The sequence below is a fragment of the Molothrus ater genome, chromosome 7 (assembly GCF_012460135.2).
Source record: "Molothrus ater isolate BHLD 08-10-18 breed brown headed cowbird chromosome 7, BPBGC_Mater_1.1, whole genome shotgun sequence".
In the NCBI taxonomy this organism is placed as follows: domain Eukaryota; kingdom Metazoa; phylum Chordata; class Aves; order Passeriformes; family Icteridae; genus Molothrus; species Molothrus ater.
Window position 1 is genome coordinate 14,305,522 of NC_050484.2, and position 23,533 is coordinate 14,329,054.

At 41.4% G+C, this 23,533-nt stretch overlaps 1 protein-coding gene across 1 annotated transcript in view; it reads right to left on the minus strand.

The window, feature by feature from the left end:
- The window catches only part of PPP1R1C (protein phosphatase 1 regulatory inhibitor subunit 1C), a 44,906-nt gene that overhangs the window by 7,412 nt on the left and 13,961 nt on the right, over positions 1 to 23,533 (minus strand). Inside the window, 2 exon segments of the mRNA XM_036386808.2 lie at positions 15,780 to 15,840; positions 17,639 to 17,676. Coding sequence (XP_036242701.1) covers positions 15,780 to 15,840; positions 17,639 to 17,676 — 99 coding nt within the window.

Below are 23,533 nucleotides of genomic sequence, written 5' to 3' on the forward strand. Positions count from 1 at the left end.
TGGTGAAAGTCTAAGACAGCACCTCAAAGTGGTCAAAATCAAGATCTTGATCTGAAGTCCTGTCCAAGACATTCATCTACCATGAACAACACTGTCATTTTTTCCTGATATTTAGGTTTACACATTTCTGATTTCCACTCCTCTCTAGATCCCCATATCCAATTGTCATCTGAGTCTTGCATGTTTTTTCTTGCTTAATGTGTCCCATATAGTTTTTACTATTTATCCAGACTTCGAAAGTCTCCTTTTTCTGAGGTGTTCGCTACTACCACATCTCCTTCTCCTAGCTTTATAAATGTACCTTTTCTCCTGCCACTGCTTTCCCCCTTGAGTTCCTCCATTGATTCCCTCCAATATATTTCAGACTAATGGCGGCTATTTATGCTTTCAAGGAAAATTAAATTTCTTCATATATTATGGGCATCATCTGTACTCATGTCAAATCAGGAAATGATACAGCTTTGCTTCTCAGATTGCTAGGCTTTTAGATTAACATTTTCATTCCTTCTCCTAAAGTCCTGGAGAGATACAACTATCTGCCTCCATGGCTATATCCAAATCCTCAAAATCCTCAGTATGGAATTTCAGAAACACGCTGAGCACATTTTTGTTGCCAACCTGCTGAGACAAAGACTGTTGCTTTCCTCCCTAACATTCTCTATCAGTCCTTGGGCTGGATTGCTACTCCCTAGCTGGGAGTTCCCTGGTGCAACAACCAGCTTCTGTTAAATGTTTGAACAAGGTTTATGTGGCATGGACTGAATTCCTGGTGTGGGCTCATGGATGCTTCATTAACCTCAATACGATATGACAAGAATTGTTGCGTGCAGTGATCAGTGGATGTTACTGAGTATGAACAAAGAGCCAGACAATGGCTGATGTGTGTATGCGAACACAGGATGCATTTTACACATCTCTCCTTGTGCTTCTTCACGCCTACCCAGTAGAATGGCTTCAGTCTGACAAGCTGGCAGCTGTTATTTCATCTGCTGGTGCTCATGTTCAATAATCAAACTAGATGACCTGTGGCAGGAGGTTAATCCTGCTTCCAAGAAGATCTGGCAACAAGAGCCCAGGCTGTGTGTCCCAAGGCAGCCACTCCCTTGAGTGGTCTCTAAGCTACTGGCGGTTCAAAGAGTATCAAAAAGTTACCTATGACATGACAGCAATAAAACACAACAAAACACGCAGTCCCAGGCCTTGGCAACTCCCATGTGTATGAGTGAGTGAACAGAAAAAACACGAGGGAGGGAAGGCAAAATAAAAATAAAGGGATGTGGAAAATTTTGCTTTATAGGTGTTGGTAACTGTGAACAGTCTGCTTGATACAGCCTTTGAAAGTTTTCTAAAATTTGGTTGTCCTTTGTGGAGAAAGACTGAAAAATGATGCACTGTGCAACAGTCCCAAGGGACTCTGAGTGGTACCCATGCCTGTGAGTTTCTGTTAAGCAAGGTTTCACAGAAGCTTGATAACCAACATGCAAGGGTGGCCCTTGGTCCTGTGGCCAATGAGTTTGAGCATAACCAGGTCTTTTCTCTATTACACAGATCTTGGTCCCACTTCTCCAGAAATTTAAGAGATTTTCTCTTACTATTGTTAAAGAAAGAAGAGTCAACATACATCATTGATCCTAAGTTGCAGTTATAAAGACAAAACCCCAGCTACTGTTTGTCTGCAATGAATTTATGTAAAATACTGTATGTGGCTTTAAAGTTTGAGAGATGAGATAAATGAGTTGGTACAGAAAGTAGGTGGACTAGATATTCTCAAACTCCTGTTTAGATTAGCTTAGAAAAAGCAAAGTCAGGCTGTCACTCTGTGATTTACCATTGATGTAAATGGTAAATCAATATTCAAACAGCAGCAGATATGGGAGACCTCCAACATTTAGAATGAAAAGAATCTGGAGTGCCAATGTGGCAGTTTAAACTAGGCTGGCATTATAGCAATATATAAACAATAAAAAAACCTCCTCCATGTGTTGTATTATTTTACACCTCAGCTCAAAATGAGGAGAAAAAAATTCTCATGTGTTGTGATTATGAGACCAAGACATTATTCAGCCTTGCAAATTCATTTACTTTTTTTTCCTCTCTAATATGCATGACTAAACCAAAACAAATGATCTGAAGCATTGGCAAATATGATGGGTTTACGTAGGTCACATATCTGATCTGGAGCAGATCAGATCATCAGCATATTCAGCATGTCACCATGGCCCTGTAGAGGTTTGTGAATGATCATTCAGAAACCCAGCAACAAAGTATGACTAATTTTCTAAATGTCTGCTGGTTGCTGCTAACTCTTCTCTTAGCTCAAGTCATACCATCCTCAGTTGTCATGGTGAGCCTTTTAAATGACAAATCTTGAGGCTCATTTGAGGCTACTTTCAGTCAAAAGGCTCACTGTTAAACTATTACAATGAAGACTGTATGAGAGCAGCAAAAATCATGTTGCAAACGCCTGGCTACTTTCCAGTTTGTTCTATGAGACATTGCCTTCCACTTTCCATTTTTTCCCTCTCAGGATGGCTTGAAGCAGCAGTGGCTCCTTAAGAGTCACGTGAAGGAGCTTCTTGCACAGAAAGGCTTTTGTGGACCCTCCACAGGCTGGCCAGGACCTGCACTGGAGAGAGGGGTCAGCTTTGCCATGGCTGAAGGGATTGCATCTCCCACGTACAGTAGCCTAAAGAGTAAACAGAGAGGTTTCTGTTGCCCCAGGCAACTTCTCCTGGTATGGAAACATCTTGTTCTGCTGGTCCTTCCTTCCCTTGCCAGCCCTCAGACTGCAGAAGGCAGCCAGTCTTCAGAGCTCACATGAAGAGCAGAACCTCCTGCAGTCAGCCAGCAAGGGGTGATTTTACCCTTTGGGAAACCAGAAAATATTTCTTAGCTGATTCTGTGGAGGATGGGTCTTGGTCAAATACCCCAAAAACTTGATCAGAAAAACATGCAGAGGTGTCTTCCATGGCAGTAATGAATCCAGGCAGTACTGCAAGGCTCTCCTCCTCATGGCTCCTGTGCTGCTCTGACCAGGCAGCTGGGGCTGGCAATCAGGAGAGGATTAGAGCTTCCAGCTGACACTTTTCCATCCCAATTTTTCACAGCTAAAAGACAGGCTTAGAACTGCTGGTAAGTGTGCTTGAATTCAGTGCAGGCAGACCTTCAAAGGTGCTGTGCTTTGATGGGTCCTGGGAAGCTTGTTAGATGGTCAGAATCTCCTCTGAAAAAGCACTTGTCTGGAAGCCAAACCTTACTGGGCAGTGTGTTCATTTGCTGGAGTTGCTAAGCCCTCACTTTTTACATCAGCACCACTTTCAGTCAGGCAGCTGTGTGCCTGAGAGAAGGTCAGAATCATAGCACTGGCAGAATTGTTCCCTTATGTCAAAGGATTACAGTAATTCCACCAAATTAAAGGCCACATTTTCAAACCTCTAATCAGCTGCTCCATAATAACAGAAGTCAAAAGCTCTGCTACTGTCACAAATTATGTCTTAGAACTCACTGGCCTTAAAAGTTAGTGAGTAGCATTTTCTAAACACAGCTTCTTTAAATTAAACCATCTTTCACAGGCAACTTCTGTCATTCTTAGGATTAACCACCTGCTTCTCCAGCCTATGTGTCCAGTTGGAGCCACTCTGTAGCCTGACTATCTTAAAATAAGCTAGGAGGCTAAAAGTGGGAAGTAAGTTTTACAGCTAGAAAATCACATCAGCAAAGACTTGGGAAAGCTGATGCTAAAGACAGCATGAAACAATGCTCAGTATTCCAGCCACAGAAGGTAAGTCTGTTTGGAGGTAGGGACAAGCCAAATTTTAGTTATACAGACTGCTATGTACAAAATAAAACAATTATATCATCCCACCTGCTGTAAGTAAACAAGAAAAGGTAAGGAGAGTTAGATAAATCTTAACTTCTGTAAGAAGTTTTAACTGCTGCATTCTAAAATACACACCATTGTTCAACCTCAACTATGGATCAAGCGTAGTATTAGGTTGAAGGTTAATGCCAGAGCTTCAATTATAAAAATAAGTCCTTTCCAGGCCTTGATATCAGTGAGCATTTACAAAAGCAGTCCTCCACTTGTCTCTAGGAACAAATGCTTTGTTCACAGCTACTATTCCTTTTACAGAGGATAAAACAAGAGAGTTCTGCTCCCAATATGTTAAAAGACTAAATGGTAATTTCTGTGTGAGGAAGGGAATCAAGTGTCATAATTTTATTTCCTCTAATCTGTTCCTGCCAATAGTGGCAACCAAGAACATTTTCCTTTTTATAATATTTGTTTTATTTCTTGTGTTCTTGATGGGAGATTTCTGACTGGCTCTCCTGGCCATTTCTCTTATACTGCACAGTTATGTCTGTGTGTATTCTTGTCCCAAACTCCTGCTGGTGCTGTGCAAACCAGCCTTCAAAGCAAATGCCTAAGCATTTGTAAGGGATTTGCCTTCAGCAATTAATTCTTGGAGAAAATGCTGTATTAAAGAACCTGAGCTGAAGGGGTCTGAGCTTTTTGGACCTTACACGGCCTGACACCTGCACCTAGCTGCTCTGTGAGGTTGCACTGTGACACAAGAGCAGCATGACATTTTATTCATGCCATATGTTTTAACTTCAAATTAAATTACATCCATTCAAATGGCAATTTTTGTTAAGGTTTAAAAACCATATTTTCTGGCAGAGGTCTTTTTGTGGTGGGCAGAAATGAAGCTCTGTTCAAAGCCCTGCAGTGGAGGCAGTGTGTGCTGCTGGGAAGGGCTGGGAATGCTGACCCAGAGCAGGGCAAGCCCACTGCACGCTGCTGTCCTGGCAGCACAGCCAGCACAAGTGAAGTGAAAAACGAAAATGCTGCTTATCTGCAAGTTTCTGAGCAGTAAGAACAAAGCCTAGATTTTTTCCTGTGATTCCTTACAGTGATTTGCTCCCACCCCCCCCAAAAAAGGGAATGCGCTTGTCTGTGATTCCTTGTCCAGCCAGCAGAGAGGCTTCAGTGCTTGATGTTTCACTAGGCACTCTGTAACAAGCCCGGGGTAGTTCCATGCCTGACTTGGTTTAAGCAGGATGGATTCATGCCAGAGCACTTTTAAAAATGACAGTAGCAGGCCTCAATAGGTGAATAGTTGCCCTTCCTTGAAGCCAGACAATTTTCATTTGTTCATTATTAGGAAAATACCTCTGAAATTTTGCAGTTCCCTTTAGAAAGAAAAAAAAAAATCCACCAAAAAAAAAATAGCAATACCAGAACATTTAGTTTTGCCTAGTTTGTTAAATATAAAAAATGTAGACATGTCAGAGGAAAATTAATTTGATTTTTATACACATTCAAAACACAATGGTAATGATTGGTTTCTTTTCATTCAAAACCTAACTGAAAATGCTTTACAAAACATTTTAATCTCCCCAACTTCATAAGCCATTTCCAAGAAGCTGTATTTCAGTTTTCTTAAGGCATGCTTATCTGACTTCAGTTTTTAGTGGACAGCATTGTCCAGCTGTTCACTTTTTCCTGGATAACTGCACTGTGGCTCTACATTTTTTGGTTTTGATTGACATGGGATTTTTTCTGAGGTCAAGAAACCTAAGTAGTTGAGAAAAAACGTATTGCCACATCCTTAGGGGAGAGAATCCTTGAAGAGGAGGCTGTGACACTGAGAAGCAGAAGCCTGGTGAGAATGAAGTCCTGTGTGTAATCATTGAACAGCTTTTGCTTCTTCTGTTTCACCCCCAGGTCTGGCAGGACACCCCCAGCATTCTGTTCAGTTTATATTTTGGATCCATAATTTCTATTTTTGTTATTATTTTTGTGGTTATTATTTCTTTCCATGATCTGAGGCAGATCCAGAAAAAAAAATTGTTAATGTTAGACATAAATTTCTTGCTGAATACTCTGTGCAGCCTGAGATTTTTAGGGTTAGGAGGAAAATATTTCCAGTGAATTTTCAAAATGAAGACAGGAGCAAAATATTTTCTGGTCACCCAAAATTCCAAGGTGGTGTTTCTGTGGTGTACTTCCATGTACTATGTGGCTTTCACTTTTAATTAATCCCGTCTCTTCCTTTTGTCAGAAGTCTATAAGCTTCTCTGTTAATTTGCTGATTAATTCCCTACTGAGTTAAAATTATTATCTTCATTTTGATCCCTCCTATGATGACAAAGGAGATAGGATTTTGGCATCAGCATAACCTCACATCAGTAATATTGCAAATGTTGAAATTACTTCTTCTTCTACATATTTTATAAGCAACTTCAAAATTAGAAAAACCTTTTATGATTAAACAAGTGATTGATAGGCAAATGTTCTGTTTATTATCCCCACTACAGTTTTTTCATGGGTGGCCTATAAATAATAGGCCATTACTATTTTCTTCATATTGCCCTAACAAGTCCCAATTTTTGCTTCTGAGACATTTTCTTAGGACACAGTATCACCCTTCCAAACTGACACTGCAGAGCTGTCCTACAGAAGCAGGGAATGTGCTTCCACAAAAGGTGTCACCCACTGGACTGCAAGGTGAAACTTGGATTTGGGCAGCTGTGGGATGGTGTTTTCACTGATGTTGGCATTACCACGTTGGGAGAGGTTTTGTCTGTGCCAATGAGCTCTCACCCAGAATATCCCCAGCTGGGTGTAGGCACCCTGATCATTTCCACTGGGAAATAGAGTCCTTGCATTGCTTTGCTGCAAGGAACAATTTTAACAGAGTAAGGGTACAAATCCCTTGAATCCAGGGAGATAAACTGGACTGTAGCAATTTATGGTGTTTTGCACAGTAATACAGGTAGGTTTTTACACCCTTAAAACAAATGCAAACCAATTTAGTACATAATGTTTATGCACACCCAGGTCATTTCTTTGGTAGAGAAATTCAGCAAAATCAAATTCCTAGCTTAAACTTCAGAGGGTGTCTGGCACAGTGTCTCTGATTTTTTGGGAGAGGAGAAAAGAGAACAGTTAAAGCTTTAGTTTGACATCTCTAGTAATATTTTAAATTTGAAATGTTTTCATTTTAACTTGTTCAGCTTACAGGCAACTGAAACCCCACCAAATTCTTATATTTAAGTCTTTTTGATTGCTGGAAAATTAAACCCTAATATTAATAAATGCATTATTCAACATAAAATGCAGTGACCACAAATTATTTGCATTGCAGTAGATACAACCAATCTCACCTTGCAGGTGCCATGGGCAGCACAACACTGGGACAAAATCTTTGGTGGCTCTTTATTGTGTGAGTGACTTGACTTGTGATAAACCTACCTCTTCTGGTTAGCCAAAAGCATCAAAATACCCCAGAGCCAGCATCCAGTACAATCAGAAGGCGATTATGCCATAGAAACACACTACCTGACACTCAGAATTTCCAGAGTCTGAAAACAAGTAAAGCTCTCAATTTTTCTGGGAAGCACAGCAAGCATATCAGTATACTCAATTTAATTGGGGAAAATATAGACAAAATACAGAAAAGGTAGGCACTTCTCTAAAGGTTAGACACATTCAGATTACAGTCATAGATTCTTTAAAAATTAGTTTTTACGCTTCTTACTTTAACTTTTGTTAAGAGTGAGTTGAAATAAAAGTCAGGCTCTAACCACTCATGGGATGTGGGGAATTCTGCTGGAAGGCAGGTGAAATGTAGTCATGTAGCAACCTCACAGATTTTAAGTTGAAATTAGTCAGATTTAATATCATTCCACTCCTTGTATCTGTTCTTTCCATTAAACAGTGGAACTGCACTAGGAGTCACCAGAGGGAGCCTGCATGCCAAAAATCCCACTGTTTTTTTAAAAACTCTTTCCTTTCAGATTGCAAGGACATTGAAAGCTGAATTTACATAATTTCTCCTCATTGCTGAAAAACCAAAGAGAAGGCTGTTTCCTCCCTCTGCCTCTGCAGGAGCTGGCCAGCCCCTGGGTACCCTCTCCCTGCTGCTCTCTGGCAGTGTCTGTGCTTTCCCTGCTCTCCCTTCCTCTCCTTCCTTGGGGCTCATGTGTGCACCCAGTCCCAGCTGAGCTGGAAAGGTGCCTGTGGGTGCCCTGCACCTCACCAGGGACAGGTGTGCCCTGTGTCCCTGTCACCTGGAAAGGTGCCATTGCAGGGAGTAACCCACAAACCTGCACCATTCCCAGGGTTTACCAGATGTGTGTGCACATTTTCTGCTTGCTGTGTGCCAGCATACACAGCAGAGATGCACCCTGAGCTGGGACAACCACAGCAAACACTTCAGGGGAGTGCTTTCCTTCTAGATCCCACAAGTCCTTTAATTGTATTGTTGGAAATAGTTACTCTGCAAATTGCTCAGAGCCTGCTAATCATCTCTCCTGGCTATAAGAGATCTGTGGAATAACACTGGTTGTTCTCAGGTTGTCTGAGAGCTGAAAAGCCTGAACTATCCTCTCTCCTTCCATTTCAAGAAAAACGAGCAGCTCCATCAGATGAGAGCTTTTAAACAACATCCTGCTGGCCTGTGCAGCTCACAGGAAAATGAATCCCTTTTCAGATCCATATGCTAGCTGCAGTATTTCCTGTGTTTTTCTGGTCACGGTCACACACATAATTCCTGTGAGCACTCAGTCCTAGCTGCAGGCCTGAAAGGATGTGGTTGAAATCTTCAGGCTGCTCGTGTTCTTGTCTCCATGCCAAAGCTCTGGAGGATGGTTTTGGGAACTCTGTGTTCTTGCTATACTGGGCAATGTTGCATCTCAAGGGGTGAAGGAAGGGAGAAATTATGGAGGGGAGAAGAACCACATGGCCTTCTGTAGAAAATTTTTAGGTTTTGATAAATTCAAATAGGCATCCACTTCAAAAGGAAAAAAAAAAATCAAATACTAAAAACCCAGAAAACATCCCCACCACAAGAAACCCAGGACAGATGGTCCCTAAAAATCAGAAGCATGGTTTCTCTATGTTTCTCTTAGCTTAACCACAGAAATAAGGACCAGGTTGTTCAGAAACAGAGATGTCACAAAGCTGATGTGCTACTGGGACCTTGGCTCAGGTCAGGGTGAAACCTGAAGCAAAAAGAGCTAATGGCAAGCTACTGTCCCTGGAAGAGCAGCTTGTGGCCAGGAGCCACTCACATGGAAATCATTGCCCTGGTCCCAGGAGGACTCAGAGCAGGTGGTGAGAGCTGGGCCGATGGCTGTGAGCCTGCACCCCCTTGCACATGCTCACAAGGAGCAGCACAGCTGATGGAATCGTAGCTGGAAGGTCGTGGGATGATTTTGCTGTGTCAGGCTAATGCCACTGCTCAATGCACAGTGGTGCCTTTCATGTTGTACAAATTCACTATTAACCTTGAGCTTGCCTGTAGTCATTCTGTCTTTTGAAAGCTTTGCCTTTTGGGGGTGGGGATTTTTATACATGAAATTTGACTACATGGAGGGGAGCCATCAATAGACAAAGAGGGGCTGTAGAAATATGCAGTTAGGTACAAATGCAGGGAAGGCTTTTCTTTTTGAGGGCAAATTAAATGAGACAGCAGCCCACATACTGTGGGGACTTTTTAGAAATACACTACTTAGAGAGGTACCTCTGTATGTACATAATGCATCTACCTCCAGAACACCCCAACAGAGCCTGAGCAAGCTCCCCCACTGCCCCCAGCCATGGCCCCTGGCAGTGCTGCAGGAGGAGCATGTTCTCCCCACTGGGGCTGAACCTCAGAGCAAGGGGAGTGGGGCCCTGACAGATGCACTTGTCCTCACTGTGTGCACAATCCAGCCCTGCCTGTCTGGGAGACGTCAAACACTGAACAGGAGCAGCAATGTGTAATCTAGGTCTTCATTCTGCCATCTTGCTTGGGATCAAATTCCAGATTTACAATGCTTTAGATGAAACAGAGGGGCAATTATTATTTATTACAGTAGGGCTGGCTGCAGTCACTGTCTGCCATGTGGCTTGGTTGTTAACCTCCAGCATAGAACATACAGCAAGGAAATAAAATTTAATACCCTGTCAAATGGCTGACTTCATAAGAATCTTACATGTTCTCCTATAAAAATATTATCTTTTCTTCAAAAGCTGCTTCAATTCAGAACACAACACTGCCAAAATCCTTGTAATTTCACTATAAATACATCTTGTAAAAAAAAGTAACCAGAACAACACATGCTGCCCTTCCTGGGATTTCTATTTTACATTTTAAAACATGTACTATGTCTCCCATATTTTTGTTCTACAGTATTTTATGTTGCCAGCTCTTAAAAGGTTTTTAATGTTGTCTGTTACTGCTTAGAAACAGTATGATATTTACACTGTCCCTGTATTTAATACAACAATGCTTCATAACACTATTTTCAAGTTATAAATGCTGTTTCACAGCACTTTGAAAGATTATTTTCTATCATAAAAATGAAGTTATACCTTTAGAAGGAGGCCCCTTTAGCATTCATTGTACAAGATTAGAAGGGGCTATCAGATATGTGGATTTCACACTGAGCCAGATGTGGCCAGCAGAAACACCCCCCCAGAATTTGGGTCTGTGTTGGACCACACGTGGTAATTTAGGGACTGACATTAGTGCTCAACACAGCCATTTCTTCTTCACTCCAGGTAGAGTGGCTGTAACACAAACATCCCAGTTTTACTCTGGAACAGATGTCAAGCTTAGTCTCCTCTGGACACCTTGGTCTCTCTATAGGTGCTGCAGTATTTATTGCAGCCAAGGCCAGAGCCATTTTGAAGCAGGAGCTGCCAGCTGTGTGAAATGAAATGTATTCAAAGCTGCCAACAGTAAGAAATTAAATTCAGACTACAGCAGTGTCTGCCAACGTGTTGGGCAGTACCGTAGCAGTGGCAGCCAGCTGAACTTGAGATGGCAGCAATCTGATGTATCCCTGTCACCAACTCAGTGATTCACTAATTAATTTAACTTTTTTTTTCCCCTTAATTACATCTACTGTCGTCATCCTCCTGTTCAAGTCTGAGGAAGGAGAGAGGAGGGTAGAGAGAGGAGGAAAGAGACCAGATACTAGAAGGTAACATCTTGGTAAAGAAAGCCAGGAAATTCATTCAAGGCCATTCTGCGTCAAGTGGTGTGGTTGTATCGAGGGGCACTGACTAAGATGGGGATGAGAACAGCATATAAATGATGAGAACAAGTAGTTTGGGAAACAAAGCTGCACCTCTTGTGACCAAGTTAGGGACAAGGAAAAAACACAATGATACAATACTGAAGCATAAATCTTCTATTCCCAGTTCTTCAGCAGGTCCAGACAGTTGTGGGCCTTCCACCCAGGAAATGAAGAGCATTGATGGCATTTTGTCACATCACAACACATGAACAAACCAGAGCAGTGCACATGAAAACAAGGCAGAGTTTAGCCTTCTGTTGCCCAAGAAACAACTCACTGAGACAGATTTTCTACTTAAAAGGAATGTGGTGAAGAGCTGGTACTACCAGGCTAAAGAACAGATGTTTCTCCAGAGACATGGTAGCTCTGCTAAGGCGTTAGGGGAAAGAATCAACCTCAGGAATTGCTCCAGCCACTGGAATTAACCTGGTTTTGTGCAGTAGTCCTTGCCCCCTGCCCAGCAGTTATCACAGCCATTTAGCCTACTGGAAAAGGAAGGAGGTCCAAAATACCACTCAGCACTGAGAGGATAATGGAAAACCATCTCCATCTCCTGTTCTGGCCACGTGACTGATGTGCAGCACAATCATCTTTGAAAAAGGATCATCATTGGAGAGATTGGAAAAATGTAATAGGCTGAGTCAAAGTGACTCACCCACAGAAGAAAAGTTTGACTGGGCACCAGCTCAATTTGTGAGCCTGGCCTTGATGTTTAGAAGACTGTGTAAGATGCTGATGATAAGGCTAACATTAATTTCCTAAAAATTAAATTTAAACCCATGTATGAAGCAGAAGCAAAAAAAGACATGGTATTTTTCTTTCTAGAATAGTGGGAATGTTCTTACACTGCTGTGTTTAGTTAACACGAGAAGCTCTTTGCAGAGTTTGCCATGTAAAAAGGCAGCCTGTAAATTGATACAAGTTTTTGTAGTGACTGCTAAAATCTTAGAAACTTCATTCCTGTGCCACTTGAAGTAAATTTAGGCTGAGATTTTTGTTCCACAATGATTCTCATGGGCTCCAAACTCAGTGCTTACCATACTAACAATAATCTTGAATGTCTCCAGACTCTACCCATGTTCGTGTTAACCTTCAGTCACAAAGTAATGAGATGCATCAGACATCGTCAGGCTGGCCTAAGGGGTTACAAATTTGGATGAGGGCCACACACTGTACTAATTGCTTCTAATAAATTACATATTTCAGGAGGGACATCATGATTTTAATCATTTATTCTGCATGTTGTTTCCTTTGGAGAGAAGAACAAGCAGACACTAAACAAGCAGAGCATCTGAAATTCATGGCAGAAGCTAGAAAGAGCTCATTTAATATCAACCATCATTGTAAATACTAGAATTATGCATGTATCAAATCCCTGGGTCTGAACACTTTGGGAAAAGCCAGTGAGTTCTGGTTGTTTTAATGACTCAAACCAAAATAATGTCTTTGAATGTTCCTTAGATTTATAACAGCTCTGATTTAATCCCATTTCAAATCTTGTAGCTGGGGCCTAGCTCAGGAAAAGGCCTTTGTTTTTATGCAAAGAAAAATACATTAGGAGGGGAATTTAAAGCATTTATTTCCCAAAAGGCTGAGAGGGAAAACAGTAAAATGTATCTCTTACTTGTGTGGGGAATGACTTTAATTATGATTTGATGTCTCCTCGTTGCAAAGGTGGCCCAGTGAACACAGACAGCTACAGTAACTTTCTTTAAAGCCTGCTGAAATTAGCAGGATCTTGATCTGATCTAAACAGCCTCTTGCTGAGTGAACTAAGATGAGTGAAATTTTCCTATTTCCCTGCCCTCTAGCACATCCAGGCTAGTAGACTCACTGCTAATGAAATCCTCAAATCACTTGGGAACGTGCACTTCCTTCACAGGGGGAGACCTTGATGGTGTTTAAATAGCCACTAGTATTAATAGCAATAGCTGGGAGATAATGTGGGGATTTGGGACCTCTAGGGAGCAATGCAGGTTTGGGAACAGCTCTGGCTGTCTTCTGTCAGTCTTTGTGAACCTTGCTTCCTGCCACTGCCGTCTGCATTTCCTTCCAAGGATGAGCTGAGCTACCAAAACAAACATGACTACCTGGGTGAAAGGAAACCTGCCTGAGCACAAAGCATGCCCTGGCATGGAAAGCTGCAGCTCTGAGACTCAAATGTGCTCTTCTGATTTTCAAGTGGAATGAGACACCAAGGAAGCACCTTCACCTGGGGCGAGTGCAATCCTGCACTTCTGCCTTGGCAGTCTAAGATGCTTTCACTTGGTCCCTCTCTATCTGGAAGGGTTAACATCCCATTTTAGACTTCTCTGGCAAGTGTGAGGGTAAAAAATGAGCCTCCACTAAGACTTCCAGGGGCTCCTCTAGCCCACCAAGCAGAATGATGAAGACAGTTCTAAGGATGCTGTTTGTGCTTTGATAGATGGATGGACCTTTGTGCTAAACCAACTGGACATCTACTTTGGAAAGGGATCAAAGGATTCTTCTTGGTTTTGTCATATAAAAGAAGAACAAGAAGCAGATTAGTAAATAGGAAAAAAAAGCCTTACACATTGAGAACTGACTGGAAAAGATTGCCCAAGGCAAAAGTGGTGACTATTCAAATTGAAAAACATTCCTGTGGTTGTTTTTATGGTATTTTTCATAGGGAGGTTCAAGCCAACCTTCACACTTGAAGAAGAAGACCTTAAAGGATGAGAAAATTTTAAGTTAAGGCATAAAAGCACATGAGTAACAGAAGAAAAACTGACACAAAGAGGGGAACTATAGGTGATGAATGCTCAGTTAAGATTGCTGCTTAACACAGAAAAAAACTATGAATGAAAAGACAAGAGCTGAATCACAACATACAGAAAATAGAATGGATTCATTTGATGCAATCTTCAGACACTGACTTTTGCAACATTGCATGCTACATACCAGCATGGAATTCAACATGGAATTCAACACTAGTGAGGCACGTTAGGAAAGAAATATCTATGAAAGCAAAATGGAAAACCTCTTTGATATCCATTAGGTTTGGTAATATAACACTAAGAAGTACACCATGCCCAGCTGTTATCTGGTTGGCTGGCTGAGTCCCTCTCCAGATTACCTCTTCAATCAATAGCTCTCACATTGATTTTTCCAGCACACTGTATTCCAGTAAAAAGAGCAATGCTCTGAGATGAGTCAGCTATTTGCTCTGTCTGTAGGAACTCTGGTGTGGTTTTGTTTAGGAAAATAAAAGCAGGAGCCAAAGTACACAGAGATATACAGTAATAAGAACCTGCCTGTTGCACCAGGTTTGCCACAGCTTGCTGCAGCAGCCACAGCCCAGCCTGGAGCTAGAGGAAGCTTTTGTAATTATAAAACTGAAATATTTGGGGATTGTCTTAGAACAGATAATAATGCTGAGTTTTAGTTTAATAAGTGCAATGGCAGAAGGAAAAAATATGCCCCCCTAAATACCAAAGAATAGAATCACAGACTCATAGAATGGTTTGGGTTGGAAAAGACAAAAAAGATCACCTCATTCTAGCCCCCCTTCCATGGACAGGGTCACTGCCCACTAGACCAGGTTTCCCAGAGGCCCAACCAACCTGGCCTTGGACACTTCCAGGGATGCTAAGGCATGCAGTTCTTGAGAGGAGCCATGAGGACCTGTTTTACACTGCACTTCATTTGCACAGTATTTAGTTTAGGCTTGTACAGCAAAATAATGCAGCAGTGAGATCAATAGGTATTGCTATCCATGCAAAGCATTTTCCTTCCAGAAAAAACATTGAAATTGGACGTCATAAGATTATTTCTAATATCCAGCGCACGGACTTCAGCCTATTTTGGCAAACAGAGTCTTGTGTGGCAGATGGGTGATATTTTATTTGAGGACAAGTACTAGAGAACTGCAGCTACAGAATGAGATGCATAGAACTGGCTGATATGGTAGATGCTCATGACAGCAGCAGTATTTCACACAACTAATCAGATATCCCAGGTAATAAACTGTGTTAAGCAGACAAATGGAAATTTACATATTCATTACCTATCAAGAGACCTGGCAGGATGGCCTTTAGACTGCAGTCTGATAATAATCCAGCTCTGACAAGCGTCAGTCAGAAGGGCTGGTGAATCACCATCAAGTCAAATTCTGTTCAGAACTACATAAGAAGCAAGGCCTAAATGTAGCTATTTTGATTCCAGGTGATATTCCTGCTGCTCTTGAACATATTCCTAAAAAGCATGTTATCCCTCAAAACTTTTATCAAGACTACTAATTTTTCCTTATTTTCCAAGAAAGTCTTCACACACCCTACTGTCACATACCCAGACCACAGGTTTCAGTTTTTCTCCTTTTCACAGCTGCCTGGAAATGAGAGGCAGAATATGGGGGAGTGGTTTCAAATAAGAAACAGAGAACTCTTTGGCACCAATAGAATTTACATATTCAAGAAGCTCTGTTCATAGCTAGGCATTGAATTATCTGTTCTAGATAACTAATCAAACCATAAAAACTTTTTTTCCCCCAACAAATAAATTTGCAACTGCAGCAAGATTCAGTGCTGAGGATGGAGGGCTGGTCAGCCCCGGGCAGGTGGGCAGTGAGAGCAGAGTGCGAGGGCAGTGATGGCCGGGCAGGACCCTGTGGCACTGCTCTGGTCCCGCTGTCCCCCCACCAGAGGAGCCCCCGAGGCAGGGCAGGGCCGGGCAGGAGCTGACAGTACCTTTGAGGGCAGGAGGGGTGAAGACGCTCTGCTTCCTCTGCTTGGGAGAGGCACTCTGCGACTGCAGGGACAGACAGAGAGGGCAGTGAGACACGGCACAGACAGAGCTTTCTGCTCCTGGCAGCTCCCTGGGCACCCACCTGGGTGCCCACCACAGAGCCTCTGAGGAAAACTTTCCGTGTACAACTGAATGCAGCTCCTGGGCTGTCGTGTATACAGGATAAATAAGACAAAAACATCTGTTTAATGGACAGCTCCATTTATGACTCCCAGGTAAAACAGACCCAATACTACTGAAAATTACCCTTCACTCTATACAAACATTGTTAAACATAAAATTAGGATAGCCTGTGCCTTTAACAGCCTGTGCAATTGATTCTCATAATGCAAATGAATGTCTATATATTTTAAAATAGTTGCAAGGTTTACATTAGCCAACATTTCGATTACAGTGTAATCAGTGATTATGTGCATGTGTAAGATACTACTGAAATGTTACTATATACATTTTAATATAAATAAGTGGAAAATCCCTTCCCCCGTACCTTTTCAATGTGTTCTGTTAAACTCGAGATAATAATTTCAGCAGCCAATCACTCAGCATTTAACTGAGCCTCATTTGAGTGTTGTATTTAGTTACTCTTTGTGGCCCCAAAATCACATCTATGCACAAAAGATAAATTATTCCAAAATAATGGAACTAAAATTCACATAAAGTAATAATAGTATTATTATATTATACCAATACACATAGAGTAATAATAGTATTACTACATTATATCAGTGTTTAGGTAGCAAAAACTAACTGGAGTATATTCAGTGCTAAAGCAGAGCAGCTTTTGCAAATTGAAAGCAGCTAAATTGGTGTCAATATTATACCAACATGAATTATGTCTACATAAAAAGGATAAGAAAACCTCATACAGTACACCCTCAGCTAGCTTTGGAAGACATAAGCACCATATTACACTCCTATCCAAAAGGTTAAGGAAAAATTGTGTGTAACCAAGCATTTTCCCCTCCTCATTTTATCAATTTCTAGTTGTAGCAATGTTGTTGCCTTAGCCCAAATATTTGCTAAAAATGCCTAATATATACACCATGAATTTTAATCAGATCTATTTCTCCATGGAACATTTGAGACATGTTTCACACAAGTAGGGCTAATCCTATTAACTTAGCTTATCACAGTGGATAGAATGATAACATTTATAAATAAAATATTTTCTTCTTTGGAAAGAGAAAGCTATTTATAAACACTATGGGATAGCTTGGTGAACCTCATGCCAGTAAATCTTTATATGTTTGTATTGGAGCTCAAATTTGAACCAATCAATACCTCCTGCTGCTATTTAAGGTGCTGCCCGCTGCTCTGAGCAGTGGGTGAAGGAGAAAGAGATCAGGGAATTGGAGGAACCATGCAAGGGGAGGTTAGAAAATGAGATCAGAGGAGCCAGCTTTCAACTCTTGTGCCGACAACATGACTGCACTGCCTGCTGTAGGCATGACAAGTGATGGAGAGAGTGGAGAGGTGTTTGTGCCCAGCACTGAGCTGCAGATCCACAGCAACGCTTGGGTGGGGTGAGCTGGCAGGGCCACCTTGGCTTTGCTGTGCTTTGACAGGGCATGGCAGCAAGGCAGAGGGGAAGCTTGCCTCTACCAGATCCCTGTACAGGGAGCTGGCAGAACACACAATACAGCTTTACACAGCCCTGCTTTGAAAATTATGTGTGATTGCAGGAGGCGTGACAATGTAAATAAAAGTATCCATTGGGATGAACCAGTGAGTTTCCAAGAGTTTTTTATCAATAGAACTATTTTAGCAATAAGTATGTTTAAAACAAAGTAAAATCACTTACCTCTGCCTGTGAGATGTTTGTTCTCTTCTCGTCTTTTTCTAGAGAAAAACACATGAAAAGAGAAAAGTTAGTACAGAAGCGTTTCTCTGGGCTAACATTTGTAACTCTGCCATGAACCTACAGCACTGCTGTAAATAAGAAATTGACCTTCTAATTTACAGCTTTTCTTTCTCATTTGTGTGTCTCAGAAAGCCAGAGGCCCTGATTAGCATTTAGACATAAGCACTGCATGTGAAGCACTTAACTCCCATTTTTGTCTGTGAATAACAGTGAGCAATGGAGTTCCTTCAGCAGCAGGTCCTTTGTCCTGGCTGGCAGCAGGGCTCTGCAACTGGGGCTGTCAGGGTGCAGGGCTGCTTTGCCCAGGGACTGAGCTTTCTTCTACGGTTGGCAAATGGTGTGAAGCAAACCCACAAAGGGTTCTACTGCACTCAAATAATAACAAGAACCTCACCTCAGATAAGTTATTAATATACTAATGCTGGTACTGAAAAGTGCCTTGCAGTAATATGTAAAATTAACAAAACAAAGCTTAACAAAGAGTGGTCTTTCACCTTAAAAATTTATGACATTACCAGACTGAAACTTTTCCTGAAACATTTTACTTTTGTTGCCTTAATTTGCTTTAGACTATATGTATGGCAGAATTGGCAGAACCTGAGACTTCTATTAAAAATAAGTGCCTGTGAGAATCTGTATGAACAGCTAAGATTGTATGACACAGAGGAGGCTCAAGGTTCTTCCTAACCATGGCATATAACCAGTTTTTGTATGAGCTAAATTATTTTGCTGCTGTTGTCTTCATGTGGTTAATGGCCAGAAAGTATCTGTCTTCTGCTGATGATTTCGCAAATATTTGGCAAAGATCATGCAGGATATTTGGTACACAGTAGTTTGGAGTCCTAAAATAAAATGTCATTAAAAATGTCATTAAAAACATAGACATCAATCTCTCACTGTTGCAATGGGCCTTCTAAAATTTTCCACTGGCAGATATCTGTGTAATTTTCACTGAGGTGGGACAGACCTGTAACCACTGGTCTGAGCAAAGAAATAGGCCTAGGCAATATCATTTCATCTGTTTTATTCTCTAGATATTGGCCTCTTGGGGTGTGCTGTGAATGAGGGGACAAGCCAGTCATGCAGCTGGATCAATCACATTTTCTATTCCATTCTTTACCATTGTCTTTGTGCATCTTGCAAACATTAATTGATTTACCAGATTTTTCAATATAAGTATTTCCCATTATCTCTTTCTGAAAGGTATTCAAATCACTCATACTCAGGGTTAAAAAGTGTAGTTGAAAACAGGCCTGATTACTAAAGCATGATCCCACAGATACAGAATTAGACAAGACAATCAGGAGTTTCCTGCCGTTGACATTTGCGGGAACTTTGGCAAGGTCACTGATCTCCTCCTGGACTTCCCTACCTGCAAATAAGTATAGCAATGTCTATTTCAGTATAGAAGTGTGTATTCCAGCCCATAAAACACTTTGGGGTATGAAGCCAGGCTGGTTAAATGGGTGATTATTTATGTGCTTGAAGCCTTTTTTATTGGTTGCATACCAACACATCAATTAGTCAACATTAGACTTTTTTTATAATTCAGGATACTGGATTCAGCTTAAATGCTGAAATTTGAATAAATCAGGGACTGTCAGCAAAGAACAATGAAGAGTAACTTATGTCCCATTCCTTCCTGAAAATCTAAATTTGCCCAGATTAAAAATATATTTTGTGAACCCAAGCTGATGCTTGCATAAGGAACAAAAACTGACATCAGTAGCTTTGTTGTGTTTCAGGTCTTGATCCTGAGAATGTGCATAACTCCAACCCTTTGGGCTCACACATTTGGTGTTCTGAGTGATGTGACATTAAAATTGTCAGAACTGCCACATTTACAGCTCTTCCCTTCACCCAGCAGCCTTTATATGACAGGCAGCTTTGGGAATAAGGACTGGTCCTGTATGGAGTTACAGAAACCATTCATATCCACACGGCAAATAGTGCCAGTGGGAAGCATCAGACAATGTGGACATTTAAGAACAACCTGTAAAATCACATAAACAAACAATTTTCCAAATCAGTAAAGAGAAACTGGAAAGTAACCTGTGGGACTGAAAGATAAGAACTCCAGGCAGGAGCCATGAAGTGTTTCAGGTGAGTTGTGAGATGAAGGGAAAGGTACAGCTGGCTGGAGATGAAGTTTGGGCAAGGATACATTCTGGCATGAGTTTCTTTTTGAGGACAGAAGGAGGATCACATGCTAATTTTTGACAGGTATTTTGATGGATAAGACTCAATCAAGAATATAGATTTTTAAGGAGAGGTGACAAGGAATGGGAACAAGGGAAGCCTAAATCCCAGAATGCCATAGACTGAGGCAGAGAGGATAAAACAAACAAACCTCTATGTAGAGAGGACGAGGAGGAGAAGAAAGGCAAGGGGAACATGGAATGAAGATAGAAGATCTTGTGAGTAACTGAAGTAGTACTAAGAGATGGGGACATTGTACCAACAGTAAAAGGGGAAATTTAGGGGTGACAGAGAGTGGAGCTGGAGTGCAGTGTGGGCTGGTGCTCAGTCAGGAGTTCTCTGCCTGGCCATAAACTTGGAGGCATCTTGTTCTGACTGAAAGATTACATTAATAATTGTGTAAACAGTCTTCCTTGGACAAAGAGGCATTTTCCAGTGTAACTTATAATGCTTTATAAAGTTACCTTATAGCACAGTTTAAATTAGTTAATGAAAGCATGTTTTTACAGCAGCCTGACATGGCACATCCCCCAGCCCAGCTGATATAAGAGCTGAGCTCCCCCAAAGGTGCCCTCATCTGAAGTCAGAGAAGAGCCCAGAGGAAGGAGGCTGATTGCAGCTGGAACGGAATCTGCTTGGTGGTGCAGATCCCTCCCTCCATGGACCTGCCCTGCTGCGCAAACATCGTGTCTGTGCTGGGGGAAGCTTTGTGGTCCTTTTAGAGTGAGATCAAACTTCACCTGCCTTGCTTCTCCCCCTGGACAATGTTAATGCACTCAGAGCAGCCATGCAGGGTGAGAGGTGACCTGTTTTAAAGGAGCTGCCCTCTGATGTCACCCATGGGCTCTGCAGAGGTCTCATCCAGCAAAGGCTTATCTCATCCAGCTAAGTACCCTGCTTGCTTTCCCCCCAGCAAGAGCCAATAAAAGCCTTTTCTGGGGGGTTTCAGTCAGGCACTGGAGAAACAGAACAGGTCAGAGGGGCCAGTTTTTACACAAAAGAAACTCAGTAAGAAGCTGGTATAATTGTTGGAGAAAGCTTCTTGTAGAAAGTTTGGAATTTTCCTTGGGAAAACATAGCTGAGCAGATAAAAATCACAGAGGGCTGATAGATTTGGACTCAGGCAATTTTAGAAACCAAAACCAGAAAATAATCCTTCATTCTGCTGACACTTAGAAAAGATGAAGAAAAAGATTAAATTTTCTAAAAATTATCTTTCAGTCCTTTCACATTTCAATTTTTCCATCAGTAAAAGAAAATAAATATTTTTTGATCTTTCACTTTACCTCACTGGTGTTTGACCACTACAATCTGTATCAGTCATTGGTATTTGTAAAACAAGCTCTCTGAATTCTGATTTAGAAACTGACCAACATAATCCTTGTTTTGTCTGCTATCACAACCACTTTTCCTTTCTTCGAGAAGACATAACAAGATCAAACAGTATTTAATGTTTTCTTTTTGCCAGACTCCTAACTACATATTGCCACATTAGCTAGCTTCTCATCACTTTTTACTAAACCACTGAGGTAGGAAAAGGAAAAAATTCAGGAAAGACCATCATACAAATGCTTACATAGCTAATTGTTTGATTTTCACTTGCTGGTTTTTATTTGCCAATGTTTATCAATGAGAACTTGACTACAGGTTTAGATGTCATTACATTTAATTACAAAGAAATATCCTGGTAAGCCCTCCTGGAGTGAGTATGTGTTTCTGACAATATTCCCATTGCAGAACAGCTCATTAGCTCCCGAGTGCAGCTGCTGTGGCAGGCGGAGCCGGGAGCTCTGCTCCCCTCCTCGCTCGCGTGCTGACAGGAGAGAGCTGCTGCTGCTGCATCCACTCACTCATCAGCATCTAAATGACTGCCTGCCCCTTCAGGGAGCACTAATAACAAGATTTGTATAGCAAGCATTAATGAAAACATAGGGCAGAGAGGAATTTGCCATACACAGAGGCATTTGCCTGCCTATCTGCCCTGTCAGGAGCTTGCAGCTCAGCTGTGTAGCTTGGGGAAGGTCCCACACTGTGCTGACAGTGCTGTCACCAAGGGACCTCTTGTCCCTCTGTCCCAGAGATCATAGCACAGCTTTTCCCAGCTAGCTCCTGTCTGTAACCAGCCCTTTGTGCTTCATTAAAATACTGCAGGCCAAATGAATCTGCTCTTTGGACATTTAATTTTTTTTCCCAGGTAAATCAGTTTTCTAAACAACCTTGCATTTTCCACCTTCAATATTCAAGTAGCCATTACTAGTACTGAGAGTAGGGGCAGCAATCTCCTTTGTTAGACCAAATCCTTCCTCATGGTGCTCAAAGTCAGCCACTAAATGAAAAGAACAATCATTGTTTCCTCCTGATGCACACAGCAGCATCTGATCCAAACATCTCTGATCATACAGAATCTAAGAACCAACTTTAAGCTGCACAGCCATAAGAATATGAAATAAAACCACCTTTCACAAGCTTCACAGATCAAATTTTCTTTAAAACTTGCATTCTGGTAAACATAATCTATTTTGGAAGAAGCTGGAGACATTACAAACCTCAAATGTGAATCTGAATGTATTTGTTTACATCACATGATTCTCAGAAAGGAATTATACTGCCTGATTCACCAGCTTGTTATTCCAGCTTCATGCCAGACTCATGGAAATCAGTCTCATTTCACTGGCATGAAACTAGAATACAAGAGTGATGAATAAGGTCTGCAGCCTTACCACAGAGCAGTCATGAATTATTTCAACAAGCACAAAAGTCATCCTTCTCCTAAGCATTTTTGTTCCAAATTTTTCATTCTCCCTCCCTAAAATACATGATAAATATTAATATAAGATAAATTCTAAACACGTACCATAAATCAAATATAGCTTCTCAAAATATATTTTGAAAGAGAATTAAAATTTGCTTATTTTCTCCCTTCTTAAAAATGGACTTACTTTTCTGCCTCTTGTCTTGGTGTTGCATTTCTGCCTGACATTGTGGCCTTCCAGTTGCTGCCAGCTCTGTTAAGGCTTTATTCTGATACTGTCCTGGCTTTGAATGACTGGACATAAAACAGGTTTTGTGGAAAAAGCTGTCATGAAAAGAATAGTTCCGTGCAGAATCTTCTTTTTCTGAAACACAATAGGCCCTGTCCTGCTCCATGGGAGAGGGTCAGGTGAGCAAGGCACTGGGAACAGAGCTCCTGATGTGAAGTCCTGGACATGGGGACAATTCCAGAGCTGGCAGGTCTTCCCAGAGAGATAATCAACCCAGAGAGAAACAGGCATGAAATAAACATTCTGTTTGGACAACTAATGTAAAGATTTGCTTTAATTCACAATATAAGCAATGCTTGAAGATATTTTCTGCTAGTTGCTTTCTAAGCAGCACAAATTCCTCTTTGGTGAAGGAAATGGAGACAGCTTCCAAAGAATGACTGACTAAATAAGATTAACCAGGAGGAGGAAAGTACTTTATTTTTTTCTTTTGATCTCTCAGATGAGACATTTTCTTGACCAAACAAAATTCTCTGACTAAATTTCCAGGAGTGACTCTGAGCCAAAGTTTTCATGCAGTTTGCAGCTGACCAGTGTGGATTCCTGGCATCAGAGCTGGGAGGAGCCTCTGGCAGGACCACAGGGGGTCACTGAG